The following is a 24,229-nucleotide window of genomic DNA, read 5'->3' on the forward strand; positions in this document are numbered from 1 at the left end:
TTGGCCTCTGCCCCAGGCGCTAGAGTGGCTCTGGTCTCAACATGGCGACGCCCAGGATGGGCAGAGCATCACCCCCTGGTGGGCAGAGCGTCGCCCCTGGTGGGCGTGCCGGGTGGATCCCGGTCGGGCGCATGCGGGAGTCTGTCTGACTGTCTCTCCCTGTTTCCAGCTTCAGAAAAATGAAAAAAAAAAATACTGCTAAATATTTAATGATTAGGATAGATTTCCCTGCAAAATCTCCTCAAGCTCTTTTCATCCAACTTGGTGGTATATTGGTGCTAATAGACATCTATTTTATTTATTATTTTTTCATCTGACCCAGGTATATTGATAAAAAAAAAAGCTATGTTAAGAGGTTACTCATTTTTAAGAAACATTAATGGATTATATGTTCTGTTCTAAATCTAAATTTGTTTTACTTATATTCTGTCAACTGTTTTTGAGCATATTGGGGGTTAGTCAGGGCAAAGGGTCTGAGTGTCAAGAGATGTTACAAGTATTACATTTACCGCAATCAAGAGGCACCAGCAAGGCAGGCAGAGCTTTGGGTCACCTGCTTCTCAGGACCTCTCTCCTAGAATTGGATGTGCACCACCTCCCCAGATGCATGAGGTCTGTAAGTGAGGACCGCAGCTGGGTCAGCCCGCAGAGAGTGTTGCGCTAGGAAATACCTTTATTTTATGTCCTGAATATCTTGTGCCAGTGGCGCTCTCTAGGGAGCTCTGTCTCATAATTCCACCGTTGTGGAATCCCAAACCAGGGGCATGCCGCTAAGAGCCTCCATGGATACAGAACCTCCCCCCAGCAGTATCATTAGTCCACTTCCCAGGTGGCCACTCAGCATGTTGACAAGGTTAGACTGGACACTTGCTTTCCCTCTGTTCCCTGGAGGAGTGCCCTTTAGAATTTCTCGGGAGAGAGGGGGGTCACAGACTAGGTGTGTTAACTTCCTTCTCCACCGTGGGGTTCATTGTTGAGTTTATAACTTATTTTTATCACTTGACTCAGAGCACTGATGAAATTTAGGGCCAGGACCGGCCACCTCACGCCTATGTGATCCAGACATCGATGTGTCATGATGAGGCTGCCATCTTAGGCATGAGATTATTTTATTTCATTTGGAAAGGAAGGGGCAAAAAATAAGTAGATATATTTATACAAATCCAGTACCCATATTGCACAAATATACTGCTCACAAAAATTAGGGGATATATTTTATTGCTTCATATTCCTTTTGAAGTCTCCCCTAGCTTTTGTGAGCAGTATGATTCAAACAGCTCTAGATCAGGCAGGTAGAGATCTGGGGTTTTGAGGGGTCCAAAGTTTATACAGTTTTGAAGGCTTTTACTTTAATAAGAAGAACAGAAAAATATTTTACCGGTGCTAAATGACAAAAATATTGATCACATATGTTCAATATTGAAGTTGCCAGGGCGCCTTTTATTAAAGAGGGGTCCTGAATCCATAGCTCATTAGCATATCATTAAATCTGTCTATAGGTGAATATGATACATGTGTCAAAAGAATTGCATCCAGTTATGAAACTCAGGAAAACATACAAATAAATAGAAGAAATGATTGTGCCTTCAAAGATGTTTAGGCAAAGCTAAAACAGAAATTAAAAATAAAAAATGTAGAGAATAAAGCCATAAATATGTGCACGATGTCTTCTCCGGCTGCCATTATCGAAACAACTTATCCTGTGCATGGAGCTGGTCACAGTGACAGAAATTTTAATAGCATACCCTCTCTCTTAAAGACAGATATCAAAGTAAATAGAGTAGTCCCCGCTTATCCATGAGAATATCTTCAAGACCCCCACTGCATGCCTGAAACCACAGACAGGACTGAACACTACACATACTTTCCCTCTGTACACATATTCTTTTGATGAAGTGTAATTACAGATTAAACACAGTAAAAGCTGAACAACAATAATAAAATAGAACAATGAGAACAATAGACTGTATTAGACATATGTGAATGACTACTCCTGATTTTCAACCTAATCTTTCATTTCTTCAGTATTCTATATTATAGTAAATGGCAACTGCATTCTTCTGGTTGCTTGGGCTAATTCTTGAAGTCATATACGAAAGTGAGTCATGTTTTTCTCACTTTCCACACCTACTCGGACTCTAACTTGAAAGCTGGCATCTTCCCGTCTTCCCTGCTAGACACCTTTGGTCTAACATATTTTTCTGAGAAAAATTAAAAAGGCTTGATTACCCTGTCAAACAGCACCCACCCACACAGCATGTCTATCACTTTAATATGCTTTTCCCCCATTACACTCATTAACATGTGATATATTATGCATGTTTGTACTAATTTCTTTGTTTTGTTACTTTCCTGTCTAAATAGCTTATTAGCATCCGGAAAGCAGAAGTCTTTGTTCCCTGAGTCGTCCCCACCACCTAGAACCATGATGGTGAACCTTTTTATAAAAACCGCCCACTTTTGCAGTGCTGGTCAACCTGGTCCCTCCTGCCCGCTAGTGGGCTTTCCAGCTTTCATGGTGGGCCAATTGCGTCGCCATTTGGTTGCTCTGCTACTGCCCACCATAAAATTTGGAATGCCCACTAGTGGGTGGGAGGGACCAGGTTGACCAGCACTGCGAAAGTGGGCGGTTTTTATAAAAAGGTTCGCCATCATGGACCTAGAACAATGCTTGGCATATAATATGGATTCAGTAACTGTCTGTTCTGTCAAATATAAAACACCAATGATGACAAGGCCCATCCTCATTTTCTATATCACTGAGGGAGAAAAATGTGCCAATTGTACTATCATACAAGGTTGTTTTTTTATCACTTACATTTTTTATATGTGTTGAAAGACTCAGGCTCACTTGTCATGAATTATAGTATATTATTCTTATCCATGCAGAAAAATACAAATAAAATAAATTAGGGAAGGAAGTGCTAAAACTTTCACACCTACAGAGTCTAACTGTTGTGAATCAACCCAGAGTTATCCATGCCCTTTGTTCTTTTTTTCTCAAATGTCATTGCACTCACCACCAGGAGTGCTGGTGCTATGGCCATCTTCACTAAAGAGTGTGCCGGTTTCCCTCCAAACCACCAGCACGTATTCAGTAAGTTTAATGCTAGTTGGTGCATGACATTATCTACCAGAAAGTGTTCATAGTGAGTTTGTAGAGAGCATCCAGGACTCATGTTCCTTTTTCAAATGGTTCTAAAAGGTTTCTTGACCAAAACATCGAAGAGTTGCAATTAAACCGAAATATAATTAAACTCAAGGAGAGAGGCACAAACACTGCACATGATGTCAATGGAAGAGAGAAGGACATGGGTATCTCTGACCAGGGCTGTGTGCATGCCCGCAATGGTGACTACATCACTGTCACCCTGGGCTGCAACCAATGAAGGATGCCATTCAATAGAAGATGTCATAATAGCAACAGAATATGCCTCGGCTTCCAAAATGTGAGAATATGTGTATTTCATATTTTGAATGAATCAATCAATAGTTAACAAATGAGTGGCTCAACTGTTCTAAATGTCCCAGAGAAGAGTTGTCTCCTGTGAGGCGTCTTATTGCTGTAGGTGATGACCTGTCTCCAGTCTGTGGAGGAGATCAGAACAGAGCTTCACATTTCTCTCCATTGATTTTTATCTCTTTGATTCTGGCAATCATTCCTTGATTTAATCACTGTTACTAAAATTTAGAAACTTTCTGAAGTGAGAATAAAAAAACCTAAAAGGAAGGCCAAACTGTCATTGGAATCCCTACAGACCAATTAATGCAAAGCAACTCACACTGAAGTATGTGTGGGCTCAATAAAAATGTATTGAACTTTAAAGTTAATGGAGCAAAAATTAAGATCAGAGCCTCCATTTCTTGATAAGAACCGTTTCCTAAGTCATTTAATTAATGTTTTATCCTGGGGGAGAAAATCAGTACCAGTGTTATAGTAGCAAAAGATTTACCAAATAGACAGAAAAAAAGGCACTAAGTTCCTAAATGGCTTTGTCTTAGCATTACTTCTTTGGAATTACAGAAAAAATTTGCATAGATGCATTGTTTTAAAACATCACAGATATCTTCAATGCAAACTTTTAAAGGAGAAGGTCTTTCTTATTCCCTCTAACATGCAACTAAAACTCAGTTGAACATTATGATTTAAATTTTTGTGACATTCAAAACCTGCATTTATTCTCTGGTATGATTTATTTTTATTTTTATTTTTTTGTGACAGACAGAGAGACAGCGGGACAGACAGGGACAGACAGAAAGAAGGGAGAGAGATGAGAAGCATCAATTCTTCATTGTGGCTCCTTAGTTGTTCATTGATTGCTTTTTCATTTGTACCTTGGCCAAGGGGCTACAGCAGAGCAAGTGACCTGTTGCTCAAATCAGTGACTTTGGGCTTTAAGCCAGTGACCTTTGGGCTCAAGCCAGTGAACATGGGTCATGTCTATAATCCCATGCTCAAGCCAGCGACCCTGCACTCAAGCTGGTTTGAACCTGGGTCCTCCACGTCCCAGTCCTATACTCTATCCACTGCGCCACCACCTGGTCAAGCCTCAGGTGCTTTCAATCACTTGCCAAATACTCTGATAAGAACTAGAGAAACAGAGATGGCTAAAAAATAATCCCTGTCCTTAGTGAGCCCACAGGGCACCTGGAGAGATAGATTGACCAATGATTCTAGTATAACGTAGGAATTGCAATATGGAGGTATTTATTTAGTGAGTGGGTATTGCAATCACCGAAGGGTCATACATATTAAGAAAATAGGTTAAGTTATGCTTGTACTTTTAAAAATGATAATGATGTCAACTCTACATCTCAACGGCTGAACATAACAAAGGTCCATTTGTCACCGAGGCTTTGTCTGGTGTGGGTCTGGACAAATCAATGGGGCAACTGGGTTGGGGACAACTCTGTGGCTGCCACTGTGTGGCTCAGACGTCTCAGCACTAGACCATGTCAGTTGCCACAACAGGCCAAGGGCTGGAAAATTCCCCAACTGGCATGCTCTAGGCCAAACTGTGTCCCTCCCACACCCCCAACAATTCATATGTTGAAGCCTCAACCACCAACAAGGCAGCATTTGAGCAGAGGGTATTTCCAGGCTCAGTTGGGTCAGAAAGGTGGTTCTCTGAGATATAAGATTAGTGTCCTTAAGAGACGAGATACCGAAGAACTTGTTTCTTCTCCTTTCCTTTCTGCTGTGTGAGGACACGGTGGAAAGGCCGCTGCCTGCACCCCAGGAAACAAACCCTCATGGGGAACCTTCTCAGTCGGCACTTTGACCTTGGCCTTTCCAGTCCCAGGACTGTGAGGTGGCTCACAGTTAAATATCTGTTGTTGAAGCCATCCAGTCTATGGCATGGTCATGACTTAGAAAGTCATAAATATTTCAGGGTTTATGGGATTTCCCGCCCTGTAAAAGCCTGTCAAAATCTTACTAGGTTGTTTATAAATGTAATTCCAGTTGATCATATGGACCAAAGGCAACACCACGTTTCTGGAATGTTTTTGAAGACCTACTCTGATTTGCTATAATATCTTATTTCTTCTTCTCCAAAACTCTTTTGATTTAAAGTTGCTATCTTGACTTTATCAAGTTCTGTAGAGGCACACTCAATCAACTCTTTATCATGGCTCATTTGTGTCTAATTAAAAGATTGTCCCAGGCATTATACTCTTCAACTGCTTTTTACCTTGCCATACCTGAATCAGTTGAGAGATTTTGGCAAAAAAAGTGTAGAGATTACACATTTAATCTGTTGGGTTTTTTTCTTGAAGCTGTTCTAACTTGCTTTTGTCACTTAAAGACTTTCTCATTTTTTTCGTCGACTCTTTGGTGATTGAACATAATTACCTTTCCCAATTTCTCAAGGCTCTGAATTTTTCAAATCCTCTTTGTTTTTTGCTTACAAGTTCTCAGTTATTTTGTGAAACCACTACACCGTTTTTCACAGAGGCCCTACAACTTTACATTTCCACCAACAGTGCACAGGATTCCAATTTCTCCACAACGTCACCAACATTACTCTTTCCTGTTTTTTTTCATAGTTACTCTCTTGATGAGTGCTAGAGTTTTCCTGTTTTTGCTTGCCTGTGTGTTTTCTTTAGAATGTCTTTTGAAGAGCAGAAGTTCATTCTGATGAAGCCCAACTTATCGATATATTTCTGTAGATTATGCTTTTGGTGTGGCATTTGAGAAATCGTTGCCTATTTTAAGATTACAAATACTTTTCTTTGTTTTCTTCTATATGTTTTATAATTTTAGCTTATATATTTAGGCCTGTATCCTTTAGATTCCTTTAAGTTTTTTCCTTTAACATTTTAAGGGTAAAGTAGTTTGTTTTCCATTGTTCTATACTCTGATTTCTCCACAGGCAATAATATTGGGGTGCAAACTCATCCCAAAGAATTCCATATGGGAAATTAGAGAGTTCTTATAGATCTGCTGATTCTTCAATGAACTAGGCACCTGGTAACTTACACATTTTGCTCTGAGCACCAGTTAGTATAAAGCAACTACTCAGTTTTTTGCCTTGTCTGTACTCCAATGTCTTGTTGTACCTTTCTATTCTCTCCTGGCCTCAAATTCCTGACTCATGGCAGGCAACACCAACTTCGATTGTAGATGTTGAGTTTATAATGATTTCTCCAGCATTCGAATGCAAACTTCTCCTAAGCTTTTGGCTTGGTGTCTCTCTCTTACCATAGTTCCCATGTTTTTGGCTAAGGCTTTAACTTAGCAGAATTCTCTAGGAAGCATTCTTCCGACCTAAGTAGAAGCTTCATTCAGAAACTAGGAAAGGGCAAATTATGTAAATTCTGATAAAGAGTGGTTAATCATCAATATTCAATGCCCACTATGTGACAATATTGTGATGCATGCCTTTTATATTTCCTAACTTACTCAACCTCTCCACACACATCTAGGTAGCAGATTATGATTCTCCTGATGCAAAAAAGAAAAATGAAGGCCAGAGGGTCAAATGGTACCACCTATGTTATGAATAAGTGACAGAGCTGTGATCTACATCTAGTTTTCCTGATTCCTGGGTCACACAGGAGTGTGAGTGTTAACATAATTTATAATTTTAAAATATTTTTTCTTTAAGAAGGCTTTTCTGGCAAAAATAAAAACAAAGAAAAATTATCTTCTAAATCAAAAATAAATAAATTAATTAACAGAACTAGAAACCAAATGAAACAGAAAAACCTTGGGGATTATGGACCTCACCTATTCTGATATATTTTTTTTGTGTACTTTAAACTTATTAAAAATCATCAAAATCATAGAAAATCAATTAATATTGAGTGTCAGGTAAGCCAAATGCACACTGAGTGATCTGCTGTTTTGTTTGAGAATTCTGAAACCTCAGAGAGACAACTTCCCTTAAAGACTCGGAAGGAGCAAGGTCCAAGCTGACGTAGCTGGGTATAAATGAAATAAAAAATCTACATAACCACAATAAAAGAAAGAATAACTATTTTTTTTAAATCCTGAGACACCTACTGAAATGAGGAAACAGTTGAGGTAGTAAAATTGCTCTCCATAAAAATAAGAAAATACAGGGAAATCTAGGAGAAAGATCTAAGCTAGGAGAACCTGAAGGTATATTGCTAACTGGTGAAAAGTAAACCATTTCTTTTTATATATAATACACTAACTTTTAAGGCCAGCAAAAAAAATGTATAATAAAATTTAGGCCAGTGACTCTCTAATCCCTAATCCCTTTCTCAAAGCTATATAACTTTTAAAATAGTGTGCATGCCTAAAAATATTCATTTTCTAATGAAAATGTTTATTTCCTGATAGTTATCTAGAATGTGATTATGATTACACTGTCAGTATCTAGGCAGACATAATTACATAGTTGAGTGAAGTCACAGCCACTATGTAAACCCAGGATTGGAGGCTGTTAGAGAAATCAATGTGGTAGAGACTTTAATATTACCTCAGTGCAAAAGGGCTCCAGACTTGTAAAATTACTTCTGCTTATGTGTTTTTTTCCCCTTTAAAACTTTAAAAGACATCTGGTTTTCCTTAGATAGATAGTATTAGAATCTGACGTTGACTAAGTACTTAACAGTTTTATAAGAGAAACTTAAGAAATGAAAATTGCTATATCAAGTGCAACAAAAATTCACTATAATGACTTTATAACACCGCAAATTCATTTTCATAATGTGATACACAAGGTCTCACATAGAATCCCCTAACCTTGTCTTGTCTTGGGTGTATGATAACAACATCACAAAGAGGTCATAGCATACAGACATTGATTTACTTGGTTGAAGCTCATGTTTAAATCATGTCTGTGAACAATGATGGTGAAGTAATGATGGATTCATTTCAGACATTTATCGATTCTATCCATATGCTGTAATCAAGAAAGCAATGTATTTGACTTGACATACTGAGTTTAAAATCTGAGTTACCCATTCCATAAATTATGAATTGGCACATGCATTGTCTTTCTGAATTAATATTTATGCTTATCTAATGTTATTAACATAAACACCTGGATAAGTAAATATTTATTCACTTATTTCAAACCTAAAAAGTAATATTTAAACAACTTTATATGGCCCTGGATGGGTGGCTCAGTGGTAGAGCATAGGCTTGGCATGTGGAAGTCCTGGGTTCCCAGTGAGGACACACAGGAGAGGTGATCATCTGCTTCTCCACCCCTCACCCCTCCTTCTCTCTCTCTCTAATCTTCTCCTGCAGCCATGGTTGAGTAGTTGAGCAAGTTGGCCCCAAGTGCTGAGGATGGCTCCATGGCCTTACCTCAGGTGCTAAAATAGCTCAGTTGCTGAGCAACAGAGCAGTGACCCCAGATGGGAAAAGCATCACAGGGTAGAGGGCTTGCCGGATTGATCCCAGTCAGGGTGCCTGTGGAGTCTGTTTGGCTCCCCACCTCTCACTTAATAAAAACAAACAAACAACTTTATATAAAACTTTCTTAAAAATTATTTGTTTATAAAACACGTAGAATGCCATCATGGACACACTGAATTTTATGGAAGTCCTAGTATACTAAAAAGATAGTAGGATATAACAAAAGTATAATATTGTAATAGTATTGCAAACTTCCATATATTGCATGATTCAAATAATTATGACACTATAATAATGCCAGCCTAAGAGTTGGAAATGATTTTGAATGGGGTAATTAACTTAACCATAGAATTAACAGTTTTATTAGATTATAAACAATAATCTGGAGAGAGAAGATATTTTGCAAATTCCACCCTTTATAAAAACAATGGTCATCTGAGGTGCTAGTAGACAGAACCTTTCCTTCAGGAGTCTATCGGTCACACACCTTCTACACTTGGTTGCTGCACTCAGAGCTTACCTTCCCGACTCAAAGGTGAACCACGTTGAGTCCCGCCCGTATCTCCTCAGTGAGCTGAGAGGCCACATCACCAGTTTGACCTTGGCATTGTGGATATCCCAGAGATAGATATTCTCATGAGTGATCTGCATTGTGCATTCACCATAAATATCCAGATTTGGCGTCGGCATAAGGTACACGTTGAACCGCTCTGCAGAGAAACATAAGAGGGAGAAAAGAGGCATAAGTATGGCAGCTCCGTGTTAACTTGTCTGACTACCTACAGCCTTCAGAGAGTGCCACCATGTCCCTGGGGGACATCTGTGTATACTGCCTCTTTCTATATGGTATATGACGTAAAGAGTATGGTATATGGAAAAGGATTAAACTATTCTTTTTTTTTTTTAAAGATTTTATTTATTCATTATAGAGAGGAGAGAGAGAGAGAGAGAGAGAGAGAGAGAGAGAGAGAGAGAGAGAGAAGTGGGGAGGAGCAGGAAGCATCAACTCCCATATGTGCCTTGACCGGGCAAGCCCAGGGTTTTGAACTGGCAACCTCAGCGTTTCCAGGTTGACGCTTTATCCACTGCGCCACCACAGGTCAGGCAGATTAAACTATTCTTAATCATTAATTAATTTACTCACTCATTCTACAACTTTTTGTATGCATTCTCTATGGTCAAAACCAAATGGGTCAGGCCCTGGCCGGTTGGCTCAGTGGTAGAGCATCGGCCTGGCGTGCAGGAGTCCCGGGTTCAATTCCCGGCCAGGGCACACAGGAGAAGTGCCCATCTGCTTCTCCATCCCTCCCCCTCTCCTTCCTCTCTGTCTCTCTCTTCCCCTCCTGCAGCCGAGGCTCCATTGGAGCAAAGATGGCCCGGGTGCTGGGGATGGCTCCTTGGCCTCTGCCCCAGGCGCTAGAGTGGCTCTTGTCGCAACAGAGCGACACCCTGGAGGGGCAGAGCATTGTGCCCTGGTGGGCAGAGCGTCGCCCCCTGGTGGGCGTGCCGGGTGGATCCCGGTCGGGCCCATGCGGGAGTCTGTCTGACTGTCTCTCCCCGTTTCCAGCTTCAGAAAAAAAAAATACAAAAAACAAACAAAAAAAACCCAAAAAAAATCAAATGGGTCAATTGTATGGTGGAGACAGAAGAGTAAAGAGCCACGTGGGTTTCAGTCCAAATGGTGCTTACTATCCACTTCTCCAGCATCTTAAGTGGATGTCATACACACAGTTCCTGACAGGAGTGTCTTTTTTTTTTTTTTTTCGTATTTTTCTGAAGTTGGAAATGGGGAGGCAGTCAGACAGACTCCCGCATGTGCCCGACCAGAATCCACCCGGCATGCCCACCAGGGGGCAATGCTCTGCCGATCTGGAGCATTGCTCTGTTGCAACCAGAGCCATTCCAGCACCTGAGGCAGAGGCCATGAAGCCATCCTCAGTGCCCGGGCCAACTTTGCTCCAATGGAGCTTGGCTGCGGGAGGGGAAGCGAGAAACAGAGAGGAAGGAGAGGGGGAGGGGTGGAGAAGCAGATGGGTGCTTCTTCTGTGTGCCCTGGCCAGGAATGGAACCTGGGACTCCTGCATGCCAGGCTGACGCTCTACCACTGAGCCAACTGGCCAGGGCTAGGAGTGTCTTTTTTAAAGCAAGAATTGACTCATTTTCACCCTTGTGGAATGAAGTATTCCATGCACACTCAGACTGACTCTCCCAACCCATCATGTTCACCTGCAATCTCAGCACATGATAATTTCAGGCATTTGTTACTGCTGTCTGTAGAACTTCAGATGTGTTTTGGGGAGCAAATATAAAAATACTTATCTGTCTTCATTCCTGAATATTTTATAGTTAAAAATATAACTATTAGGCACTCATTTCAAACCTAACTTTATAACTCTTTGTGAGTCTCCGAGGCTACCACAAAATTCTGCAGCCCTTGATCCTCCATTTTAATGCACTGTTTGCACTTTATTTTGAAAAATAAGGTTAGTTTGTAAGTTTCAGGGCATAAAGACCTTGGATGACCTATAAAGTGTCCTATAAAATATCCCTAGATTTTAGCACTATAGTATTGGATAAAGTAAGTGATCAATAAATATTGCAAGAATTGAGGAATTATAAACAAATAATGAGTCAGGATAACAAAATACTTTAAGACTTACTGGCAGATAAATCTTTGTGAGTTTGAATTTAATTGTGAATAGTGCATTAAAGGCAGTGCTGTTGAATTAATTATTTGAAAGGCATAACGGTGTAGCTGCAGTTGGAAAAGGATTGATATGTTTAGGAATGTGCTATCATCCATCAGAATGCTTGGATTTTAAACACTGACTGCTTGCTTGTACTGAGCTGACAATGCCTGTATAATAAAAAGAAACTTTTCTGTGGCAGGTATTTTGCAGAATAAGGATTTGTTGACACAAAAAAAGAAAATCAGATTTCAAATGAGATAAATGTAATTTAAGCATGATGGCTTGAAATTTAGTAACCATATGAACAATATTTATAATCAATTGTCTAGATATTTTTGACTAAAATAATCTTGATTCATTTTTTTACTTAGGTTATTGATCTATAAAACAAACATGTACATGCTTTCACATTTCATTTCGTAAAGAAAAGACAAAATAAGATCAATTCTATGGCTGAAAAATGAAGAAAGAATATTGCTCTATCAATAATCTGCAATACAATGCATATCTACCATTCCATTAATCCTAAAATTTATCTGTGCAATCAGGTAAGGTATTAACATTTCGCATTAAATTCATCACTCATATTGCCACCACAATTCCCAATGGGTGATAAGTAGTAAATCAAAAGGCGTGATCTCATATAAGAGTATAAATGAAACTTGGACCAAACAGAGTGATTCAGGAATATAGATAATGGCTGAACAGCAGTCTTCTTTTCTTTGGTCAAGACCCTTTGGATGAAGTTCAGTGCCTATATTTGGAACAAATGATATATTAGTGGGTTCTAACCTGTGTCGTGGCCTCTCAGGTGGAGTGCATCTCTGTGCCCCTTTGGTTTTAGGCTTGGCCATAGGATTTGCTTTGACCAATAAAATGTCAGTGGGCATGACACATGCAGCCATTTAAATTGTATTGCAAGCCTGGGTTTACCCTCTTGCTGTGCTGTTTTTTTTTGTTTGTTTATTTTGTTTTCTAATATCCCTTGAGTCATTATTAGTGTAAGGAAGATGAGACATATGGAACATGTGAATACCACTTGTGGCTTGAAGCCAATCTCTGCAGCACTCAAGCCTAAGTCAGCTGAACCCCAGCCAACCTCCTATGCGCCAAGTATAAAGACGTGCTCTATGCTCAGTGCTATTGAGAGTTTGTGTGACCAGTCACACCTCATTATTTTAAAGAACAATGAGAACCCTTGTTTATAAAGCTCTGTCTCCTTCACTACTTTGTGAGCTTCTTAAAAGTAACGACCCTATTTTGCGTAATTCTCTATGTTTCCTCAACTTGGTTAGTGCATAATCTAGCCTCAGAAAGGTTTGATGGGTGAATAAATAGGCAGGTGACTACCAGGTTGTTTGAGTGGAATGCTGGAGCATGGTTGCCATGGCAGCCCAGGTAAATAATTTAGAAACATCACTGGAATCCTGCTTCGGTTCTGAAGAAAGGCTCTATCTGTTCTTTGACTAAAAGTAGGAATTCCTGCCCACTCCAGTCCATTCATAAGCAGGAACACTAGGTCCTGGACAAAACCAGACCCTCAGATCTGACTCTGCATTGACCAGATGGCAAAGTCTGAGGCTAACTTTTCAGTTTCTTCCAGACGGTGGACTCTGGCGTCAGTAACAAATTGGACTTGAGATCTGAGTTCCCTTCTACCTGCACTGCAGGAATTTCCTACACATGAGTTGCCTTTTCATTAGGATGCAACCTTCTTTATTAATATTTAATATGGAACATTTCCTTTCCAGAATCGTTATGTCTTGTGAATCCTTTATAAAAAACTATGACCATAAGGGCAAACATTAATCTTTTCCAAGGTCACTGTAGGCTATCTTAAATACTACTGGAGGATGAGAGGATTCTGGAAGTCGAAAGAACTTAAAGTTTAAAATGTGTACTTAACATCCACTTTTGTGACCGTGTTAGCTGGAGTATAAGAGTAAGTCTGAGTGTGTGTGAGTGTTTGCCTCACCTCTCCCTACTTATACCACGTGGGATTCTGAGTCAATATAAAGGCAGCTGTTGGCATTAGATAAAGACTATAGCAGAGAATTTAATCGATAACTACTTTTATCTCAGCAGCACACATTACACATTTAAAAATTATTTGCACAAATGTTTATTCTTAGCTAGTTTCAGAGTAAATAAGATCAAGCAGTCTGAAGAGTCAGAAAAACAGCAGAGGAAAAGTAGCAAATTTGAATGTCAAAAGATGCCCTGGTCAAGGCTCAGCAGGGAGTCCTTGACGATAGGGTACCAGCAGCTCCCAGCAAGCCACAGCAGTGTAATTCATTACATCAACTCTGCACACATATGTACCTCATGGCTTAGGAGAAGTTCTAAACAAAACTCAGGCATATCAATAATAAAATAATAATATATCTGATGAAGAGTAGATTATATAATTTAATATTAAAATGCCTTAAGGGAATAAAATAACCTGTGATGACAAATGTTTCATAAAAGATTTATTACAATTTCTTCATATTAATGACTTCAAATGTGAACTAGGAAGTTAAGAATTTTTTTTTTTATTTAAGAAGCGTTATATAAATATGTGGTGACCGGAAGCCATGAGAGGACAGCTTTATCATTTCAGGTCTTCTCTCAAGGATAGTCAGGAATTATTTTTTGATTTCTTTGTTCTTACTTAGGCTTTAAAACACTGGTAGCCATGGCTGGTTGACTCAGCAGTAGAGCATTGCCCAGCATGTGGAAGTCTAGGGTTTGATTCCTGGTCAGGGCATACAGGAGAAGTGATCATCTGCTTCTCCACCCCTCCCTCTATCTCTTTCTCTCTTCCCCTCCACCATCCATAGTTCAAATAGTTCAGGCAAATTTGGCCCCTGGCACTGAGGATGGCTCCTTGGCCTCAGCCTCAGGTGATAAAATAGCTCAGTTGCTGAGCAACGGAGCTGCAGCCAAGATGGGCAGAGTATCTCCTGGTAGAGGCTTACTGGGTGGATTCCAGTTGGGGTGCATGTGAGAGTCTTTCTCTGCCTACCTGCCACTCACTTAATAGAAAAAGGAAGGAAGGAAGGAAGGAAGGAAGGAAGGAAGGAAGGAAGGAAGGAAGGAAGGAAGGAAGGAAGGAAGGAAGAAAGGAAGAAAAAAAGAAAACACTTGTGATTTTTTTAATTAGGCTAAGCATGAGAGTGAGTCTTTATTTTACATGATCTCACTTCATCATCATGATGGCCCATGAGGAAGCGTTCATTTATTTTCACACAGAAATTAGGAACTGACACTACAGGGGAGTAACCTGTCTGTGGGGAGTAACCTGCATGTGTATCATGGCCTGAAGATTCCACGGCAGGCCATATCTGCCTGTGCTTTGTATATAGCTCTCGCATTGAATTCTGTGCTTGTCCTATCCTAAAAATAATTACATAAAAAATTTCCCTTTATGGACCAGGCAAATCACTTTGACATTGATATCAAGTTAGATACAAAATTTACAACAACTGAAGGAGTACATTATCCATTTGGATGGAAATCATATACAACCCCAAATTAAAATAAAAGCAATCAATTCACACTGACCAAGACACACAAGCCTAATTTAGTGGCTTTCTTCCTAGTCTTGTATGTTGTACTTGAAAAATGTTATCAGTAAGAGTTTCTTCCCTTAAACTGAGCAGAATACGCTGGACAGGGTGATTATGGACTTTCTGCACTTAGTGCTGCTTTTGGAAAATGGACCAGATGGCTGAAACCCAGGACAGAGTGGAAGAGAACCTGGGATGTAGAAAGGAAACTGGGAAGGGAGCCGCAGGGACACCTTCGTGGCTTTCTGAAAACGGTCAGCACAGGCAACGTTTCATGCCTGTATGTTTGTTATCAATTAGCGTGGAAAATTTGCTTTTCAGTTTAGCAACAAACAGACAAGAATGCTTCAGCAGAAACTATGAGACAGCGATGGTGGAGAACATTATTATTCCCAACAAGATCATAACCATGAAGTGTTAGCATGTCACACATCTCCCTGCTCTCATTTATTAACCACACACAATTCCAGAATGTCTTTTTAATAATTAGCGTCAAGCTTTGCCGATATCTGTCAACCTTTTCAAACACCAGTCATCCAAAATAAGCATCACTGAAATGTTTTCTATTTTCATACCACTACTAGATCATCTGGTGGTGATGTAATTATTTTTCAAAAATAGAGAAGAAGGAACTCATTATATTGTTCTGATTTCATTAGAGGTGCTAGTCAAGATCCTGCAGCACAAATTCTTGAGAGATGTCAGAAATGTCTGTAAATTACAGAACAGTAGAGGAAGTAAACTTAGGAAGTAAACTCCATGTGTCTCATAAACCTCAGTTTTGTATACTCTGAGAATTCATTCACTGTACTTTCCTACTTTTAGTTCTTGTGGGCTGAACTGTGCTCTTCCCCATCCTAAATTTATATACTGAAGCTCTAACCTTCTGAAGGGGTAGTACTTGAAGATGGAGTATTTGGAAGTAAATTTAGATGAGGTCGTGAGGGTGGGGCTCTCATAAAGGGATTAGTGCCCTATAAGAAGAAACACAAGAGATCCCCCCTCCCCCTCTGTATCATATGAGGTCACAGCAAGAAGGTGGTTGTCAGCAAGCCAAAATAAATAAATAAATAAATAAATAAATAAATAAAAGAGTTTTTACCACATACTGACCCTGCTGGCACCTTAACCTTGGACTTCCAAGTTCCAGAACTGTGAGAAATCAGTTCTTGTTGTTCAAGCCCCCCAATCTCTGGTGTGTGTGTGTGTGGGGGGGGAGCATTCTAACCTAAGACATTGTAGTAGCCAAATTCCCTAAAATTCATTGATAAATAACATGATAAGCCAAATTTATTAATATGGAGTCTACAGTACAATAACTCTCAAAGAAGAAAATGTAAGAAAGTTGTACATTCAAAACCTTATCTACAGTGTGATAACTTATTTATTTAGATAAATGGCAATGTCACAGACCAAAAAGGTCAGGAGACCCGGGTTGTATCTCAGTATTATCTCCAGTTACTATGCAATCTTGAGGAAGACTCTAAAACAGCTCAGATCGATCCGTTTCTTTTTCTTGAAAGATCACTGGTCTGCAACGTTTCTGGACTCCTGTTCAGCGGCAGAGTCCTATGACTGTTAGCGTACTCACAGTGATGCAGGGCGGCTCCACTCACCGTTCTGCTCTCGCTGGACTCCCGCCGCCAGAAGGTCGGGTTCCCCAAGGCTGATGTCATTCAGCCTGGTCCCCAGACACTCCATACAGAGATGCTTGCACCATTCCTCAGCCTCCAGCTCTGCAAATGACCACACATCCTCAGGTCAGGCACAGGGATCATGGGGGAGGGGCACTTCCTGGACCATTTCCCCAGAGGAATTACTAACTGTTAAAAATCTACACTGAGGAAACAACAAAGCTATATTCAAGAAGTGGAAAATAAAAATCCCCACAATTATTTTTCATTGCTTGAAATTATCTTTTCAGGTGATTTAAATTGCTTCAATGTACTTTTACTTATATATAATAACAAATATAATATGTGCTCACTATCTGGTATGTCTTAGGTTGATTTTATTTTTGATGGAAAATTCCTTAGAAAAATTAATTAAATATAAAATGAAAATATATACATGATTAGTGAAAATGTCAGCTGGATTAAGCAAGTGAATGGTTTGCTAAATGTGACAGATTTGTGAGGATTGAGGGTCTGATCTCCGAGTCAATCTGATTTCAATGGACCATAGATCCACACAAGAATGTGACAGTTTTATTATTAAGTGGGATCTCTTTACTTAAATTTTTTTTTAAAAAAATAGGCTATTAAAAGTATCATTCTTCTTTAGCAAATGCCAATTATCTAAGGTACTGATTAGATAAGTACTCTTTTTATTCCTATTACTCTTATTACTTCTTTATATTCTTATATTTTACTTTGCTTCAAACATTAGAATGTCTTACATCTATACAGAGTCTTGCAGTATTTAATACTTTTACATACAAACATAAGTAAATTTGATTCCAATATAAACCTTGCGTAGGTGAGATGGCTAAGGGTTAGATTTGTACCTGGGTTCCATAGCACATTATTGTCATTGGTCAACACCAAGATCAAATTGGAACCCCGGTCTTCTAGCTCTTTTTAATATTCAGAGACTCTCAAAAAGAGTATGAGGTCAAAAATTTTGGGACAAGCTCCCAAAAACATCTCAGTGGAAGTTAGTTAAGAACTCTCCATTGACACCTGACCAGAAATTTCTGACTTTTCCATGTAGCATAAATCTATACCAGAACAGTTTCAATATAGATTTCCATCAAATCTTTCCTTGTTCTGCATACGTGACATTCCAACCTTTACCTTGGCATTTTAAATCCCCCATGAAGAGTTATCTGTGACAGCTCTCTCTGACTCTGGATTTAAATACCAGCTGCTCTGCTCCGTAGTCAATACCATCGAGTCTAGTTCATGTTTTATTCTTGTGCTAGTTAATGCTGTTTTGGTATCAAATACAGGTTTGACCAATGAGATGTCAAGGCAAATTTATCATTCATTTTTCGTTTCATCAAGACCATAAAATATTGTTAGAAAGTAAAAATTAAAATAAAAGAGCATAAAACTGCCCACATGCTACTAGTCTGATGAAAACAGTTCTCCTATTCCAATCACAACAGGCGTTTTCTTTACCAAAGGTATGGTTTGGCTATTTCAGGCGCTATTGTCTGAGTTGTGGAAGAGGCATCATGGAAGTGGATTCTCCTGTGAGCTTGGTCCCTGGCTCAGGTGGAGTCAGAGGCTGGGTTGGGCCATTTGGCTGTTTTCCCAGCAGCCTGGAGAGCAATCCTTCTGTCCAGCAAGGGCACTGATTCAGCAGGGGGCAATTGTTGAGGACCACAGCTTTCTCAAAATTTTTTTTTATTTCAGCAAGGGAATGTCAGGTTTCTTAAAAGAAGTTTACAGAAGCAACAATAGCATATACTGAAAATAATTTTTGTTAGAGATATGAGTTTGATTTAAAAAATGTATAACAGTTTTGAAAGCGTTTCTAACAGCCAGTCAAAATCTTAAAACAATTTACTGTATCTTTAGAAAACCTTAACTTTTTGCTAAGGGAGACAATATGACTATATTTTTTCCTTTTTACATTTTAATGTTTTGAATAATGTTGTCAGGACTCCAAATTAAATTTTAATTCAATTTAAAATCATCAGTCAAAGCACATTCAATTAACATCTCATCTGCATGGCTCTATTCAATAATGTTTCCAGTACTCCATAGAGGAAGCTGAGGTTATCTATTAGAATGTTTGGAGTAAAAATAAGGACGTTAGCTATGCCAAAGCATCTTTGTCCCAGTGTTTGCTTTCAATACTAAGTCAGTGCGTGCCCCGAGGTTAAACAAATGTGTCACATACTGCTTCTATGAACTCTTTTGTCTTAGGATTTAATGAGACAAAGAAAACAACCACATGATAAAGGGCTTCTATGAAGCCCTCTTATGAATCAACTCCTTCATGTGGAAGTGGATGTGGCATTTTGGGGAGGACCAGAGCCAGGGAGGGCTCCCATCTCAACAGAAGATGTACCCATGGGCTTCCATGAGCAGACAAAGGTGTCTTTGCAGCTGGTCTTAAAAGTCATAGTGCATTAGCATTTTAGTAGTGGGTAGCATATAAGAATAGACACAGCAAGAGTAATAAAAACAAAGTAAATGCAGACTGAATTGTACACAATTTCAGAGAGAGAGACAGAGAGCCACAGAGAAAGAGGGGACCCCTGCAATTCAGATGTCTCCAAAGGTTCATTTTTTAACAAACAGGTGCAGTGAACTCACTGTAAGGCAGGCTAAGAGGAAGTTATATGAAGAGCACAGTTGCTTTTCTCAGTCGTTGTTGAGTCTAGGTGAGCGGACAGGTGAGCTTGTCCATGGTACTCTGGAGGGCTTAGCCGGGGAGGAAGTGGGGGGTGTGGGTCACGGAATCTGCTGGGAGTCCTGCACGACAGCAGGGAGAAGGTGAGGGTGTGTGTGTCCGTGTGAGTGTCAGTGGGTGTTAGTGCATGTGAGTGGGAGGGGATTGGTGAGAGCGTGTGGCAGTGTGTGTATGAGCGTGAGGATGCGTGTTCTTTTGGGAGGTATTTGTAAGAGCACATGCAGGAGTGTGCATTTGTGCGTGAATGTTGGAGGACTCAGGCCGGACTGGGCAGGAAGGCACATCCTGGGTAGTGACAATGATACCTGTAAACAGCTGGGGACAGACCTGAGTTCATGTAGCAAAATCTGAGAAACAGTCAGTGCTCCATTCTCTCTGCATGATTTATCATATTCAGTTCAATCAGGTCAACTCAAAACCTTCGTCTCAAAACTATATATTAACCTTTGTAATTTGCATACCTGATCTAACAGTGTTGTTGCAGAAAAGCTGAATTTCATTATTGCAAAAGATTTTGTTTTTTAATCGTTTTGATAGTCACCTTTCAAATTATTATAACTTTGCCTTTTATTTGTTCTTTCTTAGGCAAACTCTATGTATTCACGTCCTTTAATCTTTTATTGTGTGTTAATTTATTTCATCCCATCATTATTTGACTAGTAGTTTTCTCTGAATTATCCTCTATCTTTCAGCATTCCATGTTATTCTTTTTTAAGAAATGAGGTTACATATAACTGCAATAAGCTGAACCTATTGCATTTTAACTATTTATTTTTCCATAGACTAAGTGCCTTTTGTTTTTTATCTTTCAAACTTCCATCTCAGTCTACATCTAGTGTAGAGAATAATTAAACTTCTTTATGGAGGAATAAAGACATAAAACATCCTACAATGTTTGCTATCTTTTTCTCTTCATGAGGGAAGTGCTTTTTACATTAAGATTTTTTCCCCCTCCTGAATAGCTTGCAGCTATAAGCAAGTTCTTAATTCAGGTAAATGACTTTTTTGCTAGGACAGAAACCCAAATGTTTTCATTCAGTGTAGGATTAGTTAACTGAAGGGATTTAATAACTTCCAAAAGAAAAATGGAATGGTATTTGTTAATAACAAGGCACATAGAGGAGGATGGACCTGAGCGAGTGAATTATAAAACAAACGGGTTGATGGATGTAGGGAAAGCGATGATCAGAAATAGGGCAAAATAGAAATAGATTCAAAAGTGACTAGCTCCCCCCTCCTCCCCTGAATTTCTTCACAGACTTCTGGGGAGAGTAGTGGTATATCCGTTTGAATCAGAAGAGGTCTTTACAAAGCAGACCAGACCCTTAATAAATGCCTATTAATAACTGATTATTAATTGGCTTTATTGCTTTCACTGGAAATAGACCTTATAATAACATGATAGTTAAATGACCCAAAGTGGGCTATATTTGAAAACAGTGGACAATTTTTCATCACATAGACGGAAAACAGGCCATTGGTCTGAATGATGTAGCAGAATTAAAAACAACACTGAATTGGCTCTGGGTTAATTTATTGTAAAATGCAGACAGGACTAGTTTTGTGCACAGACAAAAAATTATTATATTTAGTCCTCACTGGATTTGGCTTTTATAATCATCTTGGGAAAAATGTAGGTAAAAATCATCTTGTGTTGTCTTCAGCCAAACCAGCAATGCTAAATAAAGTACATCAAACTCTTTTGGGCGAATTTGCTATTAATGGGTGATAAATGTTTTTTTTTTTTATTGTTATTAAAATGTTCTTAAATGCATGCTTTGCTTGAAGGTGAAGAAAAATCCCACCCGCCTCCCATCAGGTGTACTATTCCTTAAAGAACAGAGAGAGCTGGCTTATTGTCATTTGAAATTTATAGAGTCCTGAAAATATACAACACTCTGGTGATGCTTTTCATTCTTGAAAGCTGGCATCTCCTTGTCACTTCGTGGGCCTTGGCTGATATTTTATGACTTTTCTCTGTGTCTCACTTTTTCTGCTGGGAGATCAGAAACCAGTAAAAGCCTAAAACTCTTGCACTTCAGCAAAGATGGAACGTAAGTGTCTCTGTTTAGCAAGAAACAGAGAAAGAGCCTTTTCCCATGAAGTCAAATTGAGATGTGGGAGCTTTTAGATGTTTTTCCTAAGTAGAAAATAATGTTTGTTTCCTCTCCCCGATGTTCCCTCTTTTGTTCCCTTCCCCTTCCCCTCACCCTGAACAATCTTCTGAAGCTGGTTTCAGACACGACCCTCTCAGTTTAACTCCTTCAGAGCCATGCTGAGGCAGGACAGCCTCCCCTTGTGTTCCCACAGTCTTCTGCACGTGCGCTTGTCATCGCCTCCGTGCACTGCTGGGTCACCTGTCTGACCTTCCCGGCCAATGCAGGAGCTCAGATCCTGGTGTGCAGGCGCCTCCTCGATCCCGGCCCTCCAGACCCTAGCGCTGTGCCTGGATATAAAAGCTAAGAAATGTGGGGAGAGGAAGTGGGCGGTTACAAAATCAAAGACACATTCTGGGACCAAGCGCAGATAATTTGGGGAGTGGTCTCACCCTTGTTGGATGTTTTGAAATCTGTAGTCACCCCCATCTAAGTGGAGGTGACAACTTTTGTGTTCACAGCTGGCCTATCTAGATAAAAGAGGGCCGCCTGCCCTGGCTGAGGGCTGCAGAGGAGACCCCAGGGTTACAGCGACAGGAGGTTCTGAACAGACTGTGGGGGTGGACGCTGGCACAGACCAACAGACAGGAGCATAGGTCTGGCAGATGAGGCACACCTGTGCACACACCAGGGTCTGTGTGGTGAGCAGACTGTCTTCAGAACTTCCCCAAGACCTCCCGGTTCCCACCAAAGAGAACCTACCCTCCAGCGATCCCGAATATCTGAGAGAGAATGGTAACAATGCTAGCTGTCCAAAGAGAGGTGGGTACCTTTTCCTCTGTCCTTTCTCTCTGAACTCAGCAACACAACAGAGAAGCCGGAATTTGGGGGGCAAGGACTATGCTCCACGTTCCTGGAGGCACAAGCTAGGGAGAAGGGAAGAACTACATGCTGGATCTGAGATGCAGGTTTATGCTTGACGGTTTGGATTTTCAGACCAGAAAGCAAACAGAAAATCTCAATTAGGCAAAGGGGTAGGAAAGAGCTATTTGACAAGGGACAGCTGATGGGAACAACTGGAGAGAAAGGAGCAAACTCCCCAAAATACAGACTCTTCTTTCCTCTGCCTCCTTACTCCTTAATGCCCTTCTGATCAAAAATAAAATATCCTATCCTGACTTTAAAAAAATTTCCTTAGCATGCAAGTATGAAAAATAAAATCATTTGCTTTCAAATACTGAGAGTTTACGGGAGATGATATGCAAGAATAAGTGGAGTTATGAGACCAAATGGTTAGAGAGACGTCCAACAGTAAGGAGAGGTTTGCAGTCAGTGTAAACACACTACTGTTCCTGGAAAAGGGAGGAGCAAAATTCTCCTTCTTTCTAGAACTGTGCATCTCCAGAATTTCTTAGATATATTTCCAATTAGCAGTGCTCAACAGAGTATCTGTGCTCTCCCAACTGACTTGAAGATTACACATGGACCAACAGTCACTGTCTCTCATGGGGGCAAGTTGTCACCCTTCAGGTGGATTTTGGCCAGAGAAACTTGCTGTGCTTCAAGGACTGGTGATTCTATTTTCTGTTGGAGAACCTTAAAATAAAACTTGCAGGGTGAAGTGAATGCAAAATTGTTTCAGAATACATTACAGTTTAGGGATTACCCTGGAAACCAAGGAATTGGTTGGTTCCATTCTAGTTCTAAACTATGTCCCAAAGGGGAACACATTCTCTAGCAAAATCTGCAGGTAAAAGTTGTCCTTCACCTCCTTGTTTTTATTAATAACTGGGCTATCTTCTAAGAGGCTTGAGAACCAAAACACTGTTCGAAGGAGACAGCATGGAGTCATTTCTGAATGGCTTAGAGATGGTTCCAGACAGCTTCCTTTCACCCTGGCCAGTAGCTCAGTTGGAAAGAGCATAGTCCTGATGCACCAAGCTTGTGGGTTTGATCCCCATTCAAGGCACATACAAGAACCAGCCAGAGAATGCATAAATAAGTAAAACAACAAATCAATTTTCTCTCTCTCTCTCTCTCTCTCTCTACCCCCCCTTCCTTTCTCTCTAAAATCAATAGACAAAAAGCTTTCACTGGTTTTCTTCATAGGCCCTGGCACTCAAGTGAAAAATGTCACCTTGAAACCTGGCTCTATCCTATTGCTTAAATTCATTTGTCCCTAACAAGTAAATGTTTCCATGAAAGTGACTGTTTTAACTTGGCTTGCAGATGGGTTTTTCAGCAGTAAATTCAGTAGGTGACTGTTCAATCGTCATAGAGTTGGCTGTAGGGTGGTCTTGTGTTGTTGGCGTGGCACAAGAGACTCATCTTCGAATCATTACCATTTTGCTTACTTGTGGGTCACAGTCAATTTTTTTTCCACAGCACAGTTTCTGAAACTGACTACGAGAAGTCCCAGTGGACACCGATTGCCGAGTATGCATGCAAAATTTGATTAAAATGGATCCATGTGCAACTGTGTTCAAATAGTTTCTATTTGTCCACAGATGGTATCCATCTCACAACAAAGGCAGTAAGAAAAAAGCCCAAACAAAAAATAGGTAAAGAACCTAGAATTTTGAGTCTATTGTCAGAGTAGGAGAAAAACGTTTTCAAAGAAAAAGCCCCCCTCCCTTTTTTTTAAGAAATGAAGGTAAAGAAAGCAGTAAGCAATAGATATTAAGAGCAAGA

The 24,229-nt window shown here is 39.9% G+C and overlaps 1 protein-coding gene across 2 annotated transcripts in view; it reads right to left on the minus strand.

The window, feature by feature from the left end:
- The window catches only part of DOK6 (docking protein 6), a 229,329-nt gene that overhangs the window by 88,645 nt on the left and 116,455 nt on the right, over positions 1-24,229 (minus strand). For both annotated transcript variants that reach the window (XM_066246533.1, XM_066246534.1), the window contains exons 4-5: positions 16,694-16,813; positions 9,357-9,546 (exon numbers count right to left, since the gene is read on the minus strand). In XM_066246533.1, coding sequence (XP_066102630.1) covers positions 9,357-9,546; positions 16,694-16,813 — 310 coding nt within the window. The remainder of the gene's footprint in view (positions 1-9,356; positions 9,547-16,693; positions 16,814-24,229) is intronic.

The sequence above is a fragment of the Saccopteryx bilineata genome, chromosome 11 (assembly GCF_036850765.1).
Source record: "Saccopteryx bilineata isolate mSacBil1 chromosome 11, mSacBil1_pri_phased_curated, whole genome shotgun sequence".
NCBI classification, from domain to species: Eukaryota; Metazoa; Chordata; class Mammalia; order Chiroptera; family Emballonuridae; genus Saccopteryx; species Saccopteryx bilineata.